General features: G+C 42.8%; 1 protein-coding gene across 4 annotated transcripts in view; it reads left to right on the forward strand.

The window, feature by feature from the left end:
• Positions 1-22,341, forward strand: part of BABAM2 (BRISC and BRCA1 A complex member 2) — a 400,292-nt gene that overhangs the window by 327,890 nt on the left and 50,061 nt on the right. For 2 of the 4 annotated variants that reach the window (XM_036263408.1, XM_036263407.1), the window contains exon 11: positions 17,682-17,824. The exons of the other annotated variants lie outside the window; for them this stretch is intronic. In XM_036263408.1, coding sequence (XP_036119301.1) covers positions 17,682-17,779 — 98 coding nt within the window. In that variant the 3' untranslated portion in view covers positions 17,780-17,824. Of the gene's footprint in view, positions 1-17,681; positions 17,825-22,341 lie in introns of those variants that run through there. 4 annotated transcript variants of the gene reach the window in all.

A 22,341-nucleotide genomic window follows, 5' to 3' on the forward strand; every position in this document is an offset into this window, starting at 1 on the left:
CTCACTCGAACTATCTTTCAAATGCATCTGGAGAATGTAAGCATGCCGCTTTGTATTAAGAGTGCACAGATAAACAGAGTTGGAGAGGTACAGATCTCATTTTGGGTGTACCTCCAAATAATTACATGACCTTCTTCAAATCACTAGGACAGCATCCCTCTGCTTTAGTTTTCTCATATGTAAACTGGTGATATATGAAATCGGGTAAGTCCTGTGGAGACATCAGCCTCTAAAGCATAACCTACGATATGGGGCCAGGTGAGAGATGTAGCCTCACCGTCAAGGCCATCTGGCACTCACCTCTTTGTTCACCATCTTCTGTGACCCCACTGGTACTTCCAGCTGCCACTTTTTAAAAAATTTTTTATCCTCACCCAAGGACCTTTTTTTTTTGTTTTTTTGATTTATCTTCAGATAGAAAGGGAGAGAGAGAAACATCGATGTGAGAGAGACATATCAAGTGGCTGCCACCCAACAACCCCAGCTGGGGCCAGGGACAAACTGCACCCGAGGTACGTGCCCTTAGCGGGAACCAAACCTGGGGCTCTGGTCCGCAGGCCGACACTCTAACCACTGAGCCAAACCGGCCAGGGTCCAGCTGTCACTTTTGATTCTGACTTTGTGTCACTGCTTTGGTTTTGCATTCAGAGTCATAATTCCTTTGTGAGATCTCACTTCCTATTTGCCATATCCACTTCGCCCACCAGCGAATCCCAGGGGTTCTGTTTCTAGCCTGCGAGTCCAACCCCAGGTCCTGATTGCATCCTCGCTTTGTCTCTCGTGACCCTGGACAGTTGCCTGGGTGATTAGTGTGCTGTGATTCCCCTGGTCCAGCTCAGAAGAGGGGTCTTCACCCTGCCTCGAATGGCAGTGGAAATAGGGTCCTCCCAGAGGGGCTGTGGAAGGAGGACACAGAGGGAAGGACTCACAGAAGGACATTGCAGACTTTCAATGAGATGAATGCTTCAGCCAGTTTATTTGTCCCCAGGGGCATGAAATCTCACCTCTTCCCTGAATTTTACATGGTTCCTAGCTATGGTTCTACTTTCAAAAAACAATGTCAGTTTATATCAGATTTAAGGCGAAAAAGATATTCTTGGCATTGCTCATTCTGACTTGTGTCTTTTACATGCAGCTCAAAGGTGGCTAGCAAGAGTGATGTTCCAGGATAAAAGGACATTCACCTCTCAGCTCCTGCCAGCTTTCTTATCAGTGCCTCCAGTATAACAATTCTTTTTCTTTGGAAGCCAACCCCCCCCCCACACACACACACACACACATATTCTCTCCATGTGTCCAATATTTCTTACAGTTCCTCTTCACCTTCCTATCTTAGCTTTTTCAAGTCAAACATCTATGTAAAATCGTTTCTCAAAGTCATATTTTCACTTAGCATTGACTACCTTATTCAGAAACATAGGACTCCCAGGCACTCAAGAGAACAGCTCCTGGGACCTTGCGATTCATTTAATTTACTTCTAGCAAAGTGCTTCTCAGGCTGATTCCTTTTCTCCCAAGGCTGCTCACTTCTTGTCTCTCAGCTCACTGCCCACACTGGGCGGTTCCGGCAGATGAGACTCGTCTCTGAATCAGGGGACTTTGGTGCTGTTTCCACCTTTTTGCTTCTTTCTTATATCTAGGACTTGCTCCATCAGAGTGAAGCTTGGTTAGATAATGTGTTTTTTTTTTTAGTTGTGTGGTTAAGCATTTGACATTTACCTTCCTTTGCAAGCATCTGTTTGTTTGGTTACAGCACCCCAGGGGCCACTTGTTCCCCTTTTTTTCCTCGAAGATGGGAATGTGAATATGGGGTGGCAGAGACTTAATGATAGAACATTGCAGTGAATTTTTCTGGGATCTCAGAACACGAGAAGGAAGAAGGAAGTGCGTAGAGGTGGAGCCAGTCTTCTGTGGCTGGCTCTGCTACTCCATGAGGTTGGAGACCGGGCAGGACCTCAGATAGCATCTCTGCTCCCCCTCCCCCCATTCTGCCCAGGCCCAGGGAGAGTGTTGTCATGAAGGCAGGTACTGGCAATAATTCTGAGCATTGTGGATGCTAGAGGAAAGAGGCAGTCCTCTCTGGAGACAGGTGGCTTTGACCCAGACTTTGCCAGAGTGTGTGGAAGCAGTCATGCCCTTGGGGAGACATTGAGCATATTCCAGGGTCTCAGGAGATTCTGTAACTGCCTGGCATCCTGGTGATTCCAGGAGTGGGGACTATGGCCATGGAGCTTTTCTTATCCATTTACTTCTTCTTTCCTTCCTTCATCCATTTTTAGTGGATCACAAGACTTGGAACCACAGCAAGATCAGGGACTTGCTCCTATCCAGAAACTATTTTCGGGATGGTTTCCTGGCCATCATGTAGGAATTATTTGTAGTGGTTATGTGGTAATTCTGAACTTGCCAAGCTGTTGTTACCTCTAGAAGTAGATGTTTTCTGTGGGCCAGCATCTTTTCAGAATGCTGGGTGACATGAGGACCAGATAGCAGGGCACAGAAACACAGAACAAAAGCCACCACTGGGTGAAACCTCGGCCCTTTTTCATGGGTCCTCGTCAGCTGCACTGTATACAAGAGGCAGCTGCCTAAGATAACGGTGCTGCTTAGAAACGAAGGGTATTGAGATCTGTGACTTCTAAGACAAGAGGGAGTCTGCGACTCTGTGAGAAGCTGTCTTTTCCCATCACCTGTAAATATGTGGTAAATGACCCCTTGAGTCATCCAACCTGGATGAAATATAGGCCATGTTTCCCTGGTAAGATACCTATCTGTCCATTGTGACTGTTCCATTTCATTTTTTCTCTTCTTTGCCCCTAAACTGATTAATTTAGCAGAGTTCTGAGTTTACTGAGAACCTACTGTGTGCTCAGTACTATGACAGGGTCCCAAGGGATCTAAGTAAATAAGTCAGGCTTGATCTTAAGACACTTAGAGTCTGGCACAAGGGTTGGCAGACTGTAGCCTGTGGGCCAAATCCCATCCTCAGCTCGTGTTCATAGGGCCCTCAAGCTAAGGTGATTTTATGTGTCTAAAGGGTTTTACAACAACTATGTAACAGAGATGGTAAAGCCTAAAATATTTACTCTAAACCCTTTACAAAAAAAGCTTGCCAAGCCCTGGTTTAATTATGAGAAAAGAGATTGGCTAAAGGTGAAGTACAATGGTATGTATTTTTAAAAATATTTTGTGAGCCTGCCAACTGTATGCAAGTCACAAGGTGATACATGACAGAGAGAACTGTATATGATATACACACGTGGGAGAAAGGGAGGGAGAAGAAAAGAGGGAAGGAGGGAGGGAGGGACAGAGATCGAGACCGTCCTTAATGGAGTCTAATGAGAGATACAGACATTAAAGAAGCAAACTAACAAATACATAGATTTCAAAAGACAGATAACCATAATGGAACGAAGTAGAGCGCCATGAAAGAAAGAGACTAAGGAGGGGAGTTACTGTCAGGGTGATCAGGGAAGACTGCTCATAAGAGGTGACATTTCAGCTGAGACCTTAATAAGCAGCCATTTAGAGTCAAGGGAGGAGATCCCAGGGAAAGGAGTTAGCTGTGCAAAGAGCTGCTGAAGGCAGCAGAGAGGTTTGCATGAGTGAGGCGAGTGTGGCTGGAGTGCAGTGAGCAAGGAGAGTCATATGAGGTTAGAGAAAGTCAGGGCCAGATCAGCTAGTGCCTCTTAGGCATGTGTATCAGTTAGGTTTAAGTAGTAATAAACATTGAAAAACAGTGATTTCAAGCAAGATAGGAGTTTATTTCTCACTCGTGCTTAGGAAGGCAGTCTAGGGCTGAAATGACAGATCCCAAGGTCAGTAGGTCCGAGGTTCCTTCAAGCTTTTTACTCCACCATCTCTTGGTGTGGCTTTCTTGCTTACAGTCCAAGAAAGCTGTTGGAGCTCCAGCCATCCCATTCACATACTGAGTAACAGAATAGAAAAAGATGGGAGAAGGGTACAAAGCACATTTACTGAGACTTCTGAGAAGTCTCATGCGCCACTTCCAGTTACATCTCATGCTCCAGAAGTTGTTCATGTGGCCTGAGCATATGAGCTAGGGCAGACTGGGAAGTGTAGTTCTTTAGCTCAGGCAGCAGAGGCCCAACTGAAAATCGAAGTTCTTTGAGTGAGAGAGAATGGATATTTAATAAGCAACTACTAGTCTCTTTCAAACCAAGTTAAGGAATTTAGATTTTGTCTAGTTTAAGGTTCCATCAGGAAACAGATGACACAGGTAACTAGGGAGAATTCAATGAAAGAACTGTGTTCAAAGGTGTGGACCAGGTTCAAGAAAACCAAGAGGAAGGTTAGCGGCAGCAGAGAGTCATTACCTTCTCTAGGCCTGCATGGGCAAGAGGAAAGCACAGTTGCCCGAAGCTGGCTGCAGCTGTAGGAGAGGGTTTGCTGGCAGGAGCTGGGGACGGCCTCTGGTAGAGTGATGCAGCTCCTGCTAACTGGTGGCTCTGCAGGAAGGGCTGTCTCTCCTTTCAGTTCTGTGGGTTTTGCTGTTAGGTACACACATATTTATAATTGTTATATCCTCCTGATGTATTGACCTGTTTACTCTTATGGAATGCCCCTCCTTGTCTGTAGTGATAGTACTTCTCTTAAAGTCTATTTTAGCTGGTATTAATATACCCATCCCAGTTCTTTTGTGTTCATTGTTTACTTGATACGTACATCTTTTTCCAGCCGTTGCTTTCAACTTTTTTTTTGTCTTTAAATCTAAAGTGTGTCTCTTGTAGACCGCACGTGGTTGGGTTTTGCTTTTATAGACATTTTAACAATCTCTCCTGTTTATTATTAGAGTGTTTAATACATTGACATTTAATGTAATTATTGGTATGGTTGGATTTGGCTTTACCATTTTGATATTTGTTTTCTGTTTGTCTCATTCCATTTTTGTTCCTCTTTTATTACCTCATTTTGGTCAGACAAATGTTGTTAATATACTACTTTCATTCTTCTGTTGATATTTTAGCTACTTTTTTAAGTTATTTTCTTAGTGGTTTGTTTACAGATTGTAATATTCATCTTTAATTTAACACAGTCCACTTCAGATTACTAATGATTTAATTCTGGTAAAAAACAACAACTTTGCTCCTTTTCATTCCTTCCTTTGTTCTATTATTATCATATATGACATCTACATGTTATAATTTAAACATAATATAGCTTTTGCTATTATTGCTATAAGCAATCTTATAGTTTCAAAATAAATTAAGAGAATTAAAAAAAAATTCTCTTTGTATTTTGCTCTTTCCATTATTTCAGTGTGTCTTTGGAGTAGGTATATTAACACCCAGGACTCGGGTTGCTCTGCTCCCCCATTTTATGGCTATTACAGTGGGTGCAGAGGGAGGCGGCAGGATTTATTTGGTCTAGTGGATAAATGAGTTTTTACTCTTATTTTTAAATTTATTTTAAATTTTACGCAGATGTCTTAATATTAACCTTTTGGTATTTGTCTTTATCTTTTCATTCATTGATTAGTTTTAGGCGTAGATTAAGTCCAGAAAACAGTTATTTTGTTTTCCTACAGAGCTCAATTTCTGGTAAGACTTTTTTTCTAAGCTAGAAGAAATTGAGAACTGCAGACTAATTCTGCTAGTCATTTTAATAGTTCTTTCTTCATAGGCCTGTAAGCAAGGCCAATAAGTTAGAAATTAGAATGGCTTTTGAAATTTTAAGTAAAAATCAGAGGCTTCTGTTTATTGCTACAAACGCCCCTTCCAAGCTCAGATCTTGTCAGGCTTATATGATTGCTAGTATAACCACAGAAATTATTTGCATTGATGTAGCAGTCATTTCTCCACTCAGAGGCAAAGCTATCATAGTAGCAGCCACTCATGAGGTTCCTGAGCAGAGTGGTGTGGAGTTCTCACATTGCCACAGAAACAGTGGCTTGTAAGATTGAGCAGCAACAAGCAAGATGGCTGCTAGATAATTCAGTTAAACCAGAATGTTGCATACTTTTGGGATACAAATCATATTTTTATATAAATCGATTTGAGACACAGTCAGAGTTGGTAAAGTGATTAAAATTTGAAACCATAATGTTATGTATTAGAATTCATTTCAAACCAAAGCTATAAAAAGTGTAATATTATTTTTGAATTAATGTGTTTACTTCAAATTAGGCATATATAAAGAGGTGTGGTTTAATTTTATTATTTCTAGTACTAATAATAGCTATCAAAGCAGTCGGAACTAAAATTGATTGCAGACAAAAAAGTGAAACCAACCAGTTCTCTTTATTGTTCTAAATGATAAAAGGATATGGAAAAAGATAAAAGAAAATTTACTTTCTAAGTGCCTTTTGCTTTGATTATGAGACCTACTGGGTCCTGTAGATACTTAAACATTTTGGTTAATTTTTATCCTGGACTTCCTTGGAAGTGGTAGCTCTGCTAGGCAAAGCAGTGTTCCTCTTTCCATTACACAAGCAAGCACCCTGCTCACGCTGTACACCTCATGACTCTAGACCTCTAGCAACCACTGTCACTGTGTTGGCTCAGATTGAAACTTGGGTTTTATCTTTAGAGTCTACTTCCAGAAAGTCTTGTTTTGTAATTTCTGATACTGATTTGAGAATTTATTTTATTATTCTTTATTGGGAATACTCTCTTTATTCTAATACCTTGGATGTATGTTGAGACCTTTTTTAATGACCTTCCAGGACTTCTTGTAAGGAAGGATGTTGTAAATCAGATGCATGTTACTATGTGATGATTTCCCTTGTACCTTTTATATATAGTGTCTGATTCTTCTTAGCTGTAATTATTGGATTAAAGTAATTGCTAAAATGAGTTTATCTGATCAAACAAAGGTCATGAAAACTCAGTGATTTTTATTTAAAAGTTTATGCTGCTACATTGCAATTAATAAATTGTAACCCAAGAAGACATCTCACTCCATGAAAGAAAGTAACTTTTATAGTATTGACCTAATTTAGTATAACCTTTCCTTAAAATTAGTTTTAAAGTATTACTGACATTGGTGAAACATAGGCATTATTTTGGTGCAAAATTTTTGCTGCTGTTGAAGATAATAGTTATGGCAATAACAGCTAATAGGTATTGAGTGTACACTATGCTCCAGACTCAGTACTTTGCATATTCATGTTATTTAATCCTCAAAACATCCTTTTAGAGTAATTCCTAGTAGTGCCTCCTTTTACAAATGACAAAAGTGTGGCTTAGAAAGAGGGACTATATTCACTGTGACAGAGCTAGGATTTCAACCCAGGAACTGACTCCAGAGCCCTTGTGCTGCACTGCCTCACTGCGCTGTCTCCGGTCATGGTGGGGATGTCCCCACATATGTGATCAAGGTTGAAAGTCTTTGGAGCTTCACAAAGAACCTGGGGCCCCAGGAACCAAAGTACAGGGTCAGTGTCCAGCCATGCACTCGGAGGTGTGTGTGGACTGTCTCATGTCTCAGGAACACGAGGAGACATCTCACCAAAGACGTTACTGATCTGAAGACAGCAAGCATGAAGCTGATATCACTTTTCAGTATTGGGGACAAATTGTCCAACTCTGATCCCTTACCCAGTAGCACAAATATAGTGGCTCTTGTAAGGTTTTACTCTATGGCCATAGGAAGAGCAAACCTAAGTGGCTGAATTAAAGAATTCACCAGCTACTGATTATAAAAAAATTAGATTTAACCTGTTTAGACATAATAGTTCATTGTACAGGTGCATGCAAACCTACAAAAGCAAATGCTCCCTGAGCCAAAGAGGCAGTGAGAGTACCCCAAGTTCTAAGACAAGAGGGAGTGGTGCCCTGGCCGGTTTGGGTCAGCGGTTGGAGCGTTGGCCTGCGGACCAGAGAGTCCCGGGTTCAGTTCCCGCTAGGGGCACGTGCAAAACAAAAAGAGGGAGTGATAGCAACTATGGCAAACCGCATGCCCCTTTACATGGTTTTGATTCAAAACAACAAAAACAGTATAATGCAAACATTTCTGTGGGTTGGATTGATCCTGTGGCCCATGAATCTTTTAAACACACGCGCATACACACACACACACACTTTGTATTATAAAAAATTCAAACAAATACAGAAGTAGAAAAATATAATGAACCTCCATGTGCTCATCACCCATATTGCAGTTTTGTCTACTTTGTTTCATTGATTCCTTCCTTTTTATTTTAATTTTTTTAATTTTCTGTAATATTTTGAAGCAAATATGAAATTTTCATTTCACCTATAAATACTTCAGTATGTATCTCTAACAGATAAGGATTTAAAGAAAAGATGTAGCCAATATAACTTTATTACGTCTAATCCTTTAAGATTATCTTATACCCAGTCTTTGTTCAAATTTCCCTGTTTGTTTCAAACATTTTCTTTCCAGTTGGTTTGTTCACATCAGAATCCAAGCAAGTCAGGACTCATGAATCTTGAAAATCTTTGTTTTAGAAGAGATGCAGACCCAGATAATGGTTATTACCACCCATTTTCCTTCTGCATAATTTAGTTTAGAAAATGTGGAGTGAAGGTGTTTGAAAATGGATGCCATGGGATAGGAGGGCTGTCAGAGCAGACCAGGCAGAGAGGCGAGCATGAACAAAGGCTAGATATACACCGGGACTGGATGTGGGTCAGCACCCGGAACGCACAGTGGTCCTGAGGAGTGGTGAGAGGTTGGGCCCAGACTCAGCATTCTGTCCCAGGCTGGTGAATATGGCCTTTCTTCTGAGCACGGCAGGGGCTTCGTGAAAAATGCTCAGTAGAGAAGTAGCATATATTTCCTTGTATAAAAGTGATTGTTTGGTATTATGTAGAAGATGATTTGGAATGGGAACCAGGAAACCTAAAACGATGAGGAGGCCTAAACTAGAGCAGCCATACTAGAGATGGAGGGGAAGAAAATGTTTCAAGAAATATTTTGGAAGTAAAACCAGCATGTGCCCTGACGAGGAATCAAACCTTCCACCTTTCAGTGCACAGGACGACGTCCCAAACAACTGAGCCACACCAGCCAGGGCTCTAATCCACTTTCAATCAGAGGTTACTGGGATGCGAAGAAGTGACCTCTAGTGATAGTTAAGAATAATGATGCTATTGATTTACATAAATAATATCATTTATTGAGTGCTTACTATGTGTAAAGTACTGTGCTAAGTACTTTACATTCCTAATTCCATATAATTCTCTTAATATTTCTATAAGCTGGCTACCTACCCTACTTTATATTAGCAGGAACTAGAATTCTTAGTAATAAAGTAAATTGCTGGAAGTCCCATAGCTAGTAGTTGAACTCTTACTCTCAACAGTTCACTAATCCACACCCTGGGTTGGGGATAGGCTACAGATAGGCTACTGATCACTTCAGTACTTGGGGGAGCTGGACCCCATGGTCAGCAACTTCTTTAGCTTCACACGTTTTTCCTGGTATACCATAAGTCATACCATTTTTCTGAGCACATACCATGATTTGAAAGAGGCTGGGGAGTGCAGAACAATACTATAATTTCCTCTTCTGTAACGATTAGAAGACCCTAGATATGTATGTGGTCAAGAGAATCCCAGCCCCAGTATACATGATAGGTAAGGATTCTAATTCCTAGTTCCTTTCTGCAAATGAGGTCCTAGAGGGTTCCCGAAGGTCACTTCTGATGCCTCCAACTGTGAATCTGTTTCTTTGTACTGTGAGTCTTTTGAACTCTCCCCAGTGTTGAAAAGGTGGATTAAAGATTCCCTGTCTCCAGGGAAACCATAGTCTCTGCCATTGATCAGCAAACTTTGCATGCAGGTGAGCCTAGTGAAGATAACTGTGGAAAGGACTCCTATCAGTGTGATTGAGGCCAGGTAACTAGTGATTGCATTCACATTTTAAATGCCAGCCACCCAGCAATCTCTGAATGAAACCATTGGCTCCACTCAGTCTGTTTCCCAATAAAGATACAAATTTAGTTTCATGCACTTTTTTCTTATTTAATTAATTTATTTTTGTTACAGATGTTTCTCCTTTTTCCTCCGTTGACACCCTCCTCCTGTTCCCCCACCACCACCACCCCCTAAGCATTATTGTCTATGTCCACTGGTTATGCTTATATGCATAAGTTCTTTGGTTTCTCTCTTTCCTCCCCCACGCCCCCTCATCTGAGGTTTGTCAGTCTGAACCCTACTTCTATGTCTCTGGGTCTATTTTCCTCATCACCTTATTTTGCCCATTATATTCCACAAATAAGTGAGATCATGTGATACTTGTCTTTCTCTGACTGGCTTATTTTGCTTAGCATAGAACTCTCCAGATCCCTCCATGTCGTCTCAAAGGATAAGAGGTCTTTCTTTCTTATAGCTACATAGTATTTCATTGTGTACATGTACCACAGCTCTTTTATTCACTCATCTACTGATGGACATTTGGGCTGTTTCCAGATCTTAGCAATTGTAAATAGTGCTGCAATTAACATAGGGGTACATATATTCTTTCTGATTGGTGTTTCAGGCTTCTTAGGATATATTCCTAGAAGTGTGATCACTGGGTCAAATGGCAGTTCAATTTTTAATTTTTTGAAGTAACACCATATTGTTTTCCATAGTGGCTGCACCAGTCTGCATTCCCACCAGCAGTGTACTAGAGTCCCCTTTCCTCCACACTCTGGCCAGCACTTGTTTGATGATTTGTTGATGGCGGCCATTCTGACAGGTGTGAGATGATACCTCATAGTCATTTTAATTTGCATCTCTCTGATGATTAGTGATGTTGAGCATTTTTTCATATGTCTCTTGGACATTTGTATGTCCTGTTTGGAGAGGTTCCTGTTTAGGTCCTCTGCCCATTTTTTAATTGGGTTCTTTGTCTTCCTTTTGTTGAGTTGTATGAGCACTATATATATTTTGGAAATTAACCCCTTATCTGATGTATCGTTGGCAATTATGCTCTCCCATACAGTGGGTTCCCTTTCCATTTTGATGCTTGTTTCTTCTGCTGTGCAGAAGCTTTTTAGCATTTTTCCAGTTAGTCTTCCAGGTTAGACATGGAATCTTATTTAGCTTCACAGGCCTAAACCTTTGCAGAGAAGGAATTTGCCTTTATGTATCCCCAGGTTACATCTGAATTTCACTCCATGAACATTTAAGTATACTCTTTTGTACCAGGCACCATACTGAATACCAAAGATATAGGGCTGAATGAGACATGTTCCTTTTCCAAAGGAACTCCCAGTATATTATACTCAGATTCCCTGAGGCTTTACCAGTGAACGCTGTCTTTTTCTTTTCATCTCTTTGGCTATGCTAACATTTCTTATTTTTCATTTGGCTGTAGCTTGGGAACCTCATATGAATTGTAAACTGTCTCCTGTGTCAAACACATTAAAAGAATTTACAAAGTTTATCCTTAAGCTCTTATTTGATTGAGACCTCGGAAATGAATTGTGGTCTCAATAATGCATCTCCAAATGGCATAGCTTTTATTTTATGTTAGAAGAATGGAGTGGGCCAAAACCCATATCCAAACTGTCCCACCACAGCCAGTCAGTAAGAAGGTAGGACCAAGCTTGAACACTGTTTATAAGAAGATGGAAACAGTTCTGGTCGGTTTGGCTCAGCGGTTAGAACGTAGGCCCTCAGACCAAAGAGTCTCGGATTCAGTTCTGGTCAGGCACATAACCTTGGTTGCTATTTGGTCCCTGGCCCAGGTCAGGGTCGTATGGGAGGTAACCAATCGATGTGTGTCTCTCACATCGATGTCTCTCTCTTTCTCTCCATCCCTCCCACTCTATCTGAAGATAAATGGAAAAGTATTTTAGGATGAGGATTAAAAAAAAGAAGAGAAGAAGATGGAAACATGTTCACTTGGCCTCTATAAAAAGGCCCATTCTTCTGGGAGGTGAACGGCCCAAGATTGCAGGCTCCATGGACCCCACAGAGGGACATAAACAGAGACCATGCACTGCTGTTCGGACAGCTGACTCCAACAGCATACATCATGTTCGCTGGTCCAAGACCCCCGGCTTCAGAAGCCAGCGTGGTCAGAGCTGCTTCTTCATTCAGCTTTTCAAGCTTGGCTCTTTCAACAACTAGAAAGTCCTCTGAAACAACCCAGATTCACCTTTGGGACCCTGAGAGCTTAGTTTTTTAAGCCATGTATGACCCAAAGAGGTACTGGCTAGTGGCTGTAGTGCAGAAGTGGCAGTAAAGACCTCAGCTTCTATTTCTGATCTCATTTTGTCCTGTCAGGTGAATTAGGTCAGCCTCAGTTTCCCCATATAAGGCAATGATTTATTTAAATCCATTGATGTTCTTAAACTAAACTAAGGGGCAGAAAATGGAAAGGCAGAGGTAGCTGCTACAGTGAGCCCCCATCCATGACTCCTAGGTATTTCTAATTTGGGGGGAACAGAAAGGAGGTAGGGCTTGGCCAGAATTCTCCAGCACACACGTACATGTATGTGCGCACACACCCTCAGTGATAACACTCAGCTAACTGCATTCTCCTGAAATGTAAGGCTTTGAGAAAAACGAAGAGTAACTGTCCCACCCCCCACACACCCAAAAAAATATATAGGAACCCTTCCTAAGAATGTTTCTTAATTATTTATTAACTTTATTGTTTAAATGGCAATATATTCATCTACCTTAAAAACAATACACAATGAGAAATCTTACGTTCAACCCTGCTCAGTCCACCGTTCCTCCTCTTATCACTTTTATTAGTTTTTTAATTAAGCCTAGCAGTTTCGCCCTGGCCAGTTTGGCTCAGCGGTTAGAGCATTGGCCTGCGGTCCGGAGAGACCCGGGTTCGGTTCCCGCTAAGGGCACGTACTTCGGTTGCAGTTTGTCCCCGGCCCTGGTTGGTCGTGTGGGTGGCAGCCACTCGATGTGTCCCTTCACATCGATGTTTCTCTCTCTCTCTCCCTCCCACTCTATCTGTACAAAAATGGAAAAATATCCTCGGGTGAGGATAAAAAAAAAAAAAACAAAAAAAAAAAAAAGCCTAGCAGTTTCTTTATGTGTATAAAATTAATACAAGTATATATTATTAATTTTCTAATTTCTTATATGAAAATTAGCATATTGTGTAGCCTATCAGGACCTAGAACAGGTATTTTTTGTGTCTTGTTACTGTGGATGTGCAGTTCCTCACCTCTCCTCCGTCTCGGTGACAGAGTTAACGCCCAGGCTCGGAACCTCAGCTCTCCAGCTCTTATAAATGTGAATGGATTATACTGGGCTTCCATCGTTCCCACGTTGTTATTAGAAATGCCTCTTCAATAGCCAGTGTAAGACTTTCCAGTATTTCACAGTACTGTCCCAGTTATCATCTCATTTAATTTGGATCTCCAACACTCCCGTGAAGTTGGAAGGGCAGGTAGTGTCCTTATTTTTGAGGTGGGGAAATTGGGTAAAGGGTTTGCATTGGGTCACACATCTGAGTCAAAGGGCTGTCCTCTATACCTAATGCCATTTTACTTTTGTTTCCCAAGAACAGGGAGCAAGTGCCTTCTGTGGCACTGTTACTACTTCTTCATGTTCACCAGTCTTTCATGGTTTTTAAAAAATTTTTATTTTAAGATAATTGTACATTCACATGTAAGTGTAAGAAATAACACAGAGAGATCCTGTGTGCTCTTGACCCAGTTTCCTCCAGTGGGGGACATCATGAGCTGCTGTAATACAATATCAACAGCCAGGACATTGACCCTGACACAATGCTGTGACCAGCAGCCCCAGTCTCTGTAGCTAACACTGTGAAGGTCTATTTTTTGTGGTATCAGTTCAGTGGTGGTCACTGGAGGGGGGAAGGCTCTGCTCCCTGCAGGCCTTCTGGGGCCTGGATTCTGTCTCCACCGTCCTCTGTGGGTTCAGCATCCTCTGCTGCACCTACTGCCCCAAGCCAGCAGGTCAGGGGTTGGGAGGGCCAGGTCTAAAAGTCCATTTATTCCTTCCATTCATCGTCCATTGGTGGGAATACAGTCATTTGGTTCCACCCCACTGCAGGAAAGCTGAGAACGTCGTTTGGCTATACCCAGGAGGAAAAACGATTGAAGGGCACATAAGACTAGTCACTGTGCCCTAGCTGGTTTGGCTCAGCGGTTAGAGCATCAGCCTGCAGATCAGAGAGACCCAGGTTCAGTTCCTGTTAAGGGCACGTACCTCAATTGCAGTTTGTCCCCAGCCCCAGTTGGGGTCGTGTGGGTGGCAGCCAGTCGATGTCTCTCTCTCATGTCAATATTTCTCCCCCACCCACTCTATCTGAAGATAATGGTACTGTTGTTAGTTGTGGTAAAAGACAGAGAAAAATCAAATGCTTACTGATGTAGGAATGGATAAATAAAGTGTTAAACTCACCCCACCAAATATTATATAACTGTGAAAGTGATAAAACTCTATCTATAAACCATAAAGATGAAATCTTTAAAAAAACAAAAACAAAAAAAGCTAATGTTGATTAAAAAAATCAAGTCATAAGAATTTTTATATAAAGAGCTCAAAAACAAGCAGAACAAGATAATATGTTATTAGTGATGCAGAAACAGGTATTAAAACCATGTTTATTTGTTTTAAAACTAAGGAATGATAAGTCGATATCTGAGAACAGTGGTTCCCGCTGAGGAGAGAGGCAGGAAGATCAGATAGAGAGCATACAGGTGATGGCGGTGATGTCTTTGTTTTGAGAGGGAGTGTAGATTCATACACATTTTGGTTTTTTACTGTGTTACAGAACTGAAGTTTGTGTTACAAAGTATCCTTCGATATGTATCAAATATTGCATAGTAATTTTTAAAAGAATAAACTAGAACACTATAATTAGTAGTAGTAAAAATAAATCTGTATTAGTTCTAGGAATGTGACAAGGAACAGGCCCATCCCTTGAAAAGGTGACTCATTAACTGGTGTTACTAATGCTGTGAAAGTGACCCACTTTGGGGCTGGGGCTACCTAAGAGCACACATGTTGCTGGCCCCTGTTGTTTTGATCAGCCCCAGTGCCCTGGTCATTATCCTATCAGGTTCTATAGTTTTCCTCACTTTCCTCTGCATTCCCATTCAGTTACCCTCACCCAGTGACTTGGTCATCTTCATACTCTTAGGGTGTAGTGTGACTTGAGGTCTACTGCAGAGATTTTTCCCAGCAGAAAAATCCTGCAAAGTTATATTGTGATCCTTCCCAATGAAAGGCAAGTTTTATATATCTAAATGTACTAAATACTGTCCCTTTAAAAGTATCTCATACCTAGAAAGAGGCAACCACAGCCAGCATTTCAGCAAACAAAAGCTGAGACTTGAAACAAACAGGAGCAATTACTATACAGTTATCACCCCGGGTACATGCCCAACTTTCAGGGCAACCAAATTACTTAAGCAAGTCAAGTCTTCTTTATCTTAAAGTGAAAGGCCTAAAGGAAGCACCACAGTAATAGTTGCCAGCCAGGATCCATCTCTTATCTGGCTGCAGGCAAACTGTCTGTAAATAATCAATCCAGAACAGTCCTCAGGGGTGTCATTTTCTCCTTCCCTCTCCCTCCCCCTTCTCCTCTCTATCCCAAGCCTTAGCCTTTACAGTCCCCACCCTCTGTAAGGCATTCTGTGCTCTCTGCACCCGAATGAGTCAGCATGTGGATACATCCCCACATTTCCAGGAAAATGGGCTGAAGTTATCAAAAGACCCAATCTGTCCACCATAGATAAAAATCAAGGCATTTCACAGCCACCCAGAGAGTCAGCTCAGCAGCCTCCCTCTGGAACATGCAGTTCAACTGCTCTGGGAAATACCTAGCTGGGGAGTGACTTTGGTTCCCTGGGTAAAATGTTCGTTTCTCACACAGCAAACCCTTTGTAAAGGGAGACAGACTCCGTCAAAACTGGGTGGTGATGAGATAAAGGCGGCCACTCCCGTTTGAATGTTTGTCATTTTGGTGGGGATTTTGTTTAACAAGGTTTCTACCTTATCTGTCTTCTTTTAGATTTATAGCTCCTGAGCCCATAAAAGGGAGGCCACAGATGTGAACAAGGGCTGTGGAAAGATTAAAAGCAAACCTAGGCTGTTCCATAAGAATACTCTTGAGAGATTTTGGATTTTGTTCCTGTCTCTTCACTGCGAAGATCACATCAGAGGCTGTAACAGTACTTGAGTAATAGGACTTAGGAGTCTTGGCTAACTATATACATGTCGTGGAAATGGTGGAAGAAGTGTGGCCTTGGCATTGTTTGTGGCACGTGTGCTATTTCCTATTACTCTGCCCTGGGAAACAGGTTTCGGCCCGCTATTATCATTCAGTTAAAAACTATTTATTGAACCCTGTTCTGGGCCAGGTACTGTATCATATCCACGAATAAGACGTGGTCCTTCCCTCATGGAACTTAAAATTAGAAAACCATCATTATATCCTACTGTTTAGAAAATAATATTAGCATTGCCTCTTAAGAAAGGACCAGATCTATGAAAAAAGTCTCTATGTGGTAATGTCTGGCACCTGTAGCCCCACTTTGTGGCCCTGATGCTATGGAGAAGGTTTGGGCCACTGCTGCTATTGGTCTCGTATTTGATTATACTAGACCAGATACCATCTTCATCTTCTCACGCCGGAACCAAGAGGCAGCGTGCTGGTCACCCACATGGCTTGGTTATCCCTTCAGTCTGTTGATAGCTATTGCTATCTCTATGGAAGAGAAAGTGTCTCGGCCCTCGATCCAAATCACGTTAGTAGTTGTCGCTTGTGGAACATTTACTCTGAAGCAATCGTGGATACACTATGTGCATTATGTCATGTAATCCTTACAATAATCCTGCAAGATGAAAATCACATTTACTCTTCTACAAATGGAAAGATGGAAAGCAGGGAGTTTCAGTTACTTGCTAAGGACCCACCGGTAGTGAATGCAGGACAACATAAGTCAGGCCCCAGATGTCCAGATTCTAACCCCAAGCCCTTCCTGCTCGGCCTTGCCTCCTCTCACTCACACGGCGGTGCGATGCTGCTATTTTCTGCTGCTTCCGGTGGTGTGATCTTGCTGTTTCCTTGGGATTCAGGAGTCAGTTATGGAGGGGTGCATGAGCACTGAGTTGACATAATGCAGGTTATGCTCCAGAACTTTGGGTGCAAATAAGGATGTGGAACATCTGATTTGGCTTTCCCTGTTTAGAAGATGACCATCCGTGAACACAGCTAGATCTGAGTGGCTTTTTTTAAATCCTCACCTAAGGACATTTTTGTTTTGCATTTATCTTCAGATAGAGCAGGAGGGGTGGGGGGGAGAGAGACACACATTGATATGAGAGAGACACATTGACTGGTTGCCACCCACATGACCCCAACCGGGGCCAAGGACAAACTGCAACTGATGTACGTGCCCCAAGCGGGAACTGAACCTGGAACTCTCTGGTCCATGGGCTGACACTATAACCACTGAGCCAAACCGGCCAGGGCCTGAGTGGCCTTTTTAATTTGTCCAGCAGTGTTTGGGATCAAAGGAGGCAACTGCTTCAAATGTGTGCAATTCAGAAGAACACAGACCCAGGGTCTTAGAGTTTTCATCCATATAGAGGAGGTTTTTGTAAATGCGAGGTGGTTGGGTGTGTTTGACTTGGTTGGGCCTCAAGCTGGACCAGAGCCACCACCTGCCACCAGGGCTGCTTCCTGCTGCATCAGGAAGATTGTTCCTTCAAGGTCTTGCCTGCCCAGGTAGTGAACCACCTGACCTCCTCTCCTCGTAGCTCGCGCCCTCACAGAGATGTGCTCCAACTGCAGTGACGGGACTCAGCCGCAGTCTCCAAACAGTTCCCGGGCTTCTTTTTCAAATAAAGAAATTTGACAGATCTGTCAACACATTCTGAAGGAAACAAGCCTCTTAAGCATCCATGCCCCTTTTTTACAGCTTTATGGAGGTATCATTGACAAATAAAAATTATATATATTTAAGGTATACAACTTGATGTTTTGATGTATGTATGCACTGTGAAATGAGCACAGTCAAGCTAATATGTCCATCACCTCACATAATTACCATTTTTTTCTCTGTGTGTGTGTGCGCGCGCGTGTGTGTGTGTGGTGAGAACACTTAAATCTGCCCTCTTAGCAAATGTCAAGTATACACTACAGTATTGTTGCTTGTAGTCACCAGGCTCCAGGATCTACTCATCTTGCTCATCTTGCATAATTGAAACTTTGTGCCCTTTGACTTAGCATGTCCCTATGTTTCCCTCCCCAGACTCTGGCAGCCACCATTCTCCTCTCTGCCTCTGTGAGCTTGACTGTTTTAGATTCCACATATAAGTAAGGGTATGTAGTATTTGTCTTGCTGTGTCTGGCTTATTTCACTTAGCAAACCATGTTCATCCATTTTGTCACAAATGGCAGGATTTCCTTCTATTTAAAGGCAGAATAATATTCCTTTGTATATACATACATTTTCTTGATTCATTCATTCATTGATAGACATTTAGATTGTTTCTATATCTTGGCTATTGTGAATAATGCTGCAGTGAACATGGAAATGCAGCTGTCTCTTTAAGATACTGATTTCATTTCCTTCTGTTGTATACTCAGAAGTGGGATTGCTAGATCATATGGTAGTTCTATTTTTTGAGGTACCTCCATACTGTTTTCCATAATATTTGTACCAGTTTACATTCCCATCAACAGTGCACAAGGTCCCTTTTCTCCACATCCTTGTCAGCACTTGTTATGTCTTGTCTTTTTTATGGTATTCATCTTAATTGATGTGAGGTCATATCTCAGTGCAGTTTCTATTTGGATTTCCCTGATAATTAGCAATGTTAAGTACCTTTTCATGTACCTGTTGGCCATTTATATGTCTTCTTTGGAGAAATGTCTGTTCAGGTCCTTGGCCGTTTTTCAACTGGGTTATTTGGTTTTGAGTTATTGACTTGTGTGAGTTCCTTAGGATATTAACCCCTTAGCGGGTACATAGTTTGCAAATATTTCTCCCATTTCGTAGGTTGCCTTTCCACTCTGTTGATTGCTTCTTTTGCTGTGCAGATTTTTAGTGTGATGCAATCACACTTGTCTATTTTTACTTTTGTTACCTGTGCTTTTGATGTCAGATCCAAAAAAGTTATTGCCTAGACCAGTATCAAGAAGCTTTTTTTCTGTGTTTTCTTTTAGTAGTTTTACAGCCTTACATCAAAGTGTTTAATGCATTTTGAGTTGAATTTTGTATATGATGTACAATAAGGGTCAAATTGTACTCTTCTGCACATATAATTCTGATATCCAGTTTTTCCAGCACCATTTATGGAAGAAGCGATCCTTTCTCCATTGTGCATTCTTGGTAACCTTGTCAAAGATCAGTTGTCCATAAATGCATGGATTTAATTCTGGGCTCTCTTTTCTTCTCATTGGTCTATATGTCTGTTATTGTGCCAGTACCATACTGATTAGATTGCTGTAGCATTTTAACGTACTTTGAAATCAGGAATGTGATGCCTCCAGCTTTGTTGTTCTTGCTCAAGATTGCTCTGGCTATTCAGTGTCTTTTGTGGCTTCCTATGAATTTTAGGATTAAAAGAAATGTCTGTAAAGAATGCTGTTGGGATTTTGATGGGAATTGCATTGGGTCCATAGATCACTTTGGGCAGTTTGGAAAATGTCTGTGCCCTTTGCAGCAAGTGTTCCACTTACATACAGGAACTGAGGCAATCCCATGGTTATCAGAAGGGACTTTAGATAAATGCAGAAAGCATGTGTCACCCCACACCCATCCTTTCTGGAGCCATTAGTAAAAGGGAAAAGGCCCGCTGTGCAGGTTCCCTGTACGGTATAGTATTGAAAGACTCTGCCTATCAGCTTGAAAATGACAGGTTTAAAATGGGGTTTCAAGTTCCACAAATGTGTCCTTGAACTCGGTAATTTCCCCCAGCTGAAGACATTTATGCTATTAAGTAACATGTACTAATGTCAGATGATCCCTCATCTAGTTCTGGGCACATAGATTTTAGAGGTGGGCCCTGGCCGGGTTTGGCTCAGCGGTTGGAGTGTCAGCCTGCGGTCCAGAGAGACCCGGGTTCAGTTCCTGCTAAGGGCGCGTACCTCGGTTGCAGTGTCCCTGGCCCTGGTTAGGTCGTGCGGGTAGTGGCCAATTGATGTGTCCCTTTCACGTCAATGTTTCTCTCTCTCTCTCTTCCTCTCTTTCCCTCCCACTCTATCTGAACAAAAAAATGGAAAAATGTCCTCGGGTGAGGATAAAAAAATAAATGAAAAAAATAAAACTTGTAGCTTTGTGGAGGGAAACAGAGGGGAAGATGAACCCCATCTAATAAAAGGGCCAACCTGTTGCTTAAGCAAACGCCCAGGGAGAAGGGGAAGGCCAGCTTGGCTCAAATCAAGTGTTTGTCAGAACAGTCCGATGATGTTGCGGTTTGCTAGAAGTCCACGTTTGTTCCAAGGGCTGTAGGGTATAGCATAAAGCTAAAAAGCGTACTGAGAGCTGTTCAGTTTGGTTCAGAGTCAGTGCACCACCCAGGAAACAAACAGCTTCTGAGCCTCTCCAGTGTCAGCAGTGCAAGACCATGTGAGGTGGGCCTGCCCTCGAGGTACCCACTATCTGCAGGAGAGTCTGAGGCCGAGAAAGCCCACAGTGGGAGAGGGACCTTCAAAGTTCTGTGGAACCGAACGTGATCTGAGGAAGCTGGAGAAGGCATCACACAGGTACTGTTTGAACGGGGCCTGACCAGGCTGACAGCTGTGCAGACGGGGAGACCGGAGGGCCCAGCAGCACAATCCTCACTCGGGGCTGGGAAGGTGTGACCCCACCCCTATCTTCTCAGGAACTCGTCCTCACAGCTCGTCCTCTGGAACGCTGCACACTTTTCACCTGGCTGGTGAAGCTAAAACAGATAGGAGTGAGTACAGGCACCTGGAGCTGCCAGAACAGCCCAGTCCGGAGACAGGTTCTACCAGTTCCCCTGGGTGGAGCACCAAGGACTGAGGCTCCAGACCTTGAAACGGGGTGCTGCTTCTCCCTTTCTCGAACCCCTTCTCTGTGGGGCCCCATGTGGTGCAACCCAGTGTGCTGTGCTTGCAGCCGGGCCAGGCCCCTCACAGCCTTGCAGAGGTCTGACACCTGAAACCTCCGTGCCTTCTCTTCTCCCGGTCCTCCCTCCATTCCTGGATTGGGAACTCGCCTATTTTAAAAACAGCATCATAGGTCAGTCTGATGCACACAGCTGTGCATCAGAGAACTACAAAGGTAGTAGGAAAACATTCACCTCAAGGTCAGAAAACCTGGGTCAGTTTCCCAGCGTCATCTCATACTGCCCCCAGACTTTTCTCATCTGTGAAATTGGATTGATGTAAATCACGTGACAAGTTGGCAATCATCATGTGCTGTGGAGTATAAGGTGGTATTCTTCCCTGTGTTTGCCACTCCTGTGCCTCCACCCTAGTTTATATATAACCAATCACCTCACTGCAGGGATATTTCATTGGCCAGCTGGTTTATCCATCTCCCCGGTGCCCTATGGGAACCACTTTTCGTTTCTTTCCTGTGTGGCAGCGTCCAGGGGCCTCTCAGCAGCCAGGTTTGCCTTGCCCATGAGGCTCTCTCACTGGGCCTTGGCCTTCTTGCTGCCCCTCCTTGCTTCTCTCCTTGACCTTAAATCCTGTCACCTGTTTTCTCACTAGTCTAATCACCGGCATCTTCTAGTACTTGATCTAAATCACATACTGATGAGACTTGAACATATATTGTCTTGGATGATTCTTTATGGTCATGAGCATTTGCTTGATTATTGTGGTTCATTTGCTTGCCACAGTCCAAGACAACATCTGAATGATACTGTTATGATATTGTTATGCACAGTGTTAGGCACTCGGCGGGGCTGACCAACCGTGTGTTGGGGGGTCATAGCACTCCTGCAGTCTGGAAAGCATTTTCATTTTCAGGGTAACTTCTCACAGTCACAACCCTGAGGGGAAGATGGCTATTCTCCCCATTTTGCAAATGAGAAAAGAGAGGCTTAGAGAGTTTAAGTAACATCAAACTTGTAGGAATGAAAGGGAGATGGGGGCACTGTGACCTGGAGGAGGCAGAGTGTGGCAGAGCCCACAGGCGGGTATAGAAGGGCAGATAGTACACAGGCCAAGGTGGTGGTTTGGGGCTGAGGCCGAATCAGTGAAGACCTAGCAGAAGCAACCAGACCCGACATGCCACAGTAGGCGCTGGGGCAGGGGCGGCTGCTCACCAGGGTGAAGGGTGCATCCAGGAATTCCAGTGGGCCTCCTTGGGACAAGTCAAGTGAACAAGAGTCAGGAGGGATGTCGGTGACAGCATCTCCCCTCGTTGGAGCCAGGCAGCGGACCTTGCAAGCCATTTCCTGAGGAATTTTCAGATGGACCAGTGAGTTCATATTTCTT

Source organism: Molossus molossus, unplaced genomic scaffold, assembly GCF_014108415.1.
Source record: "Molossus molossus isolate mMolMol1 unplaced genomic scaffold, mMolMol1.p scaffold_m16_p_15, whole genome shotgun sequence".
Classification (NCBI taxonomy): Eukaryota; Metazoa; Chordata; class Mammalia; order Chiroptera; family Molossidae; genus Molossus; species Molossus molossus.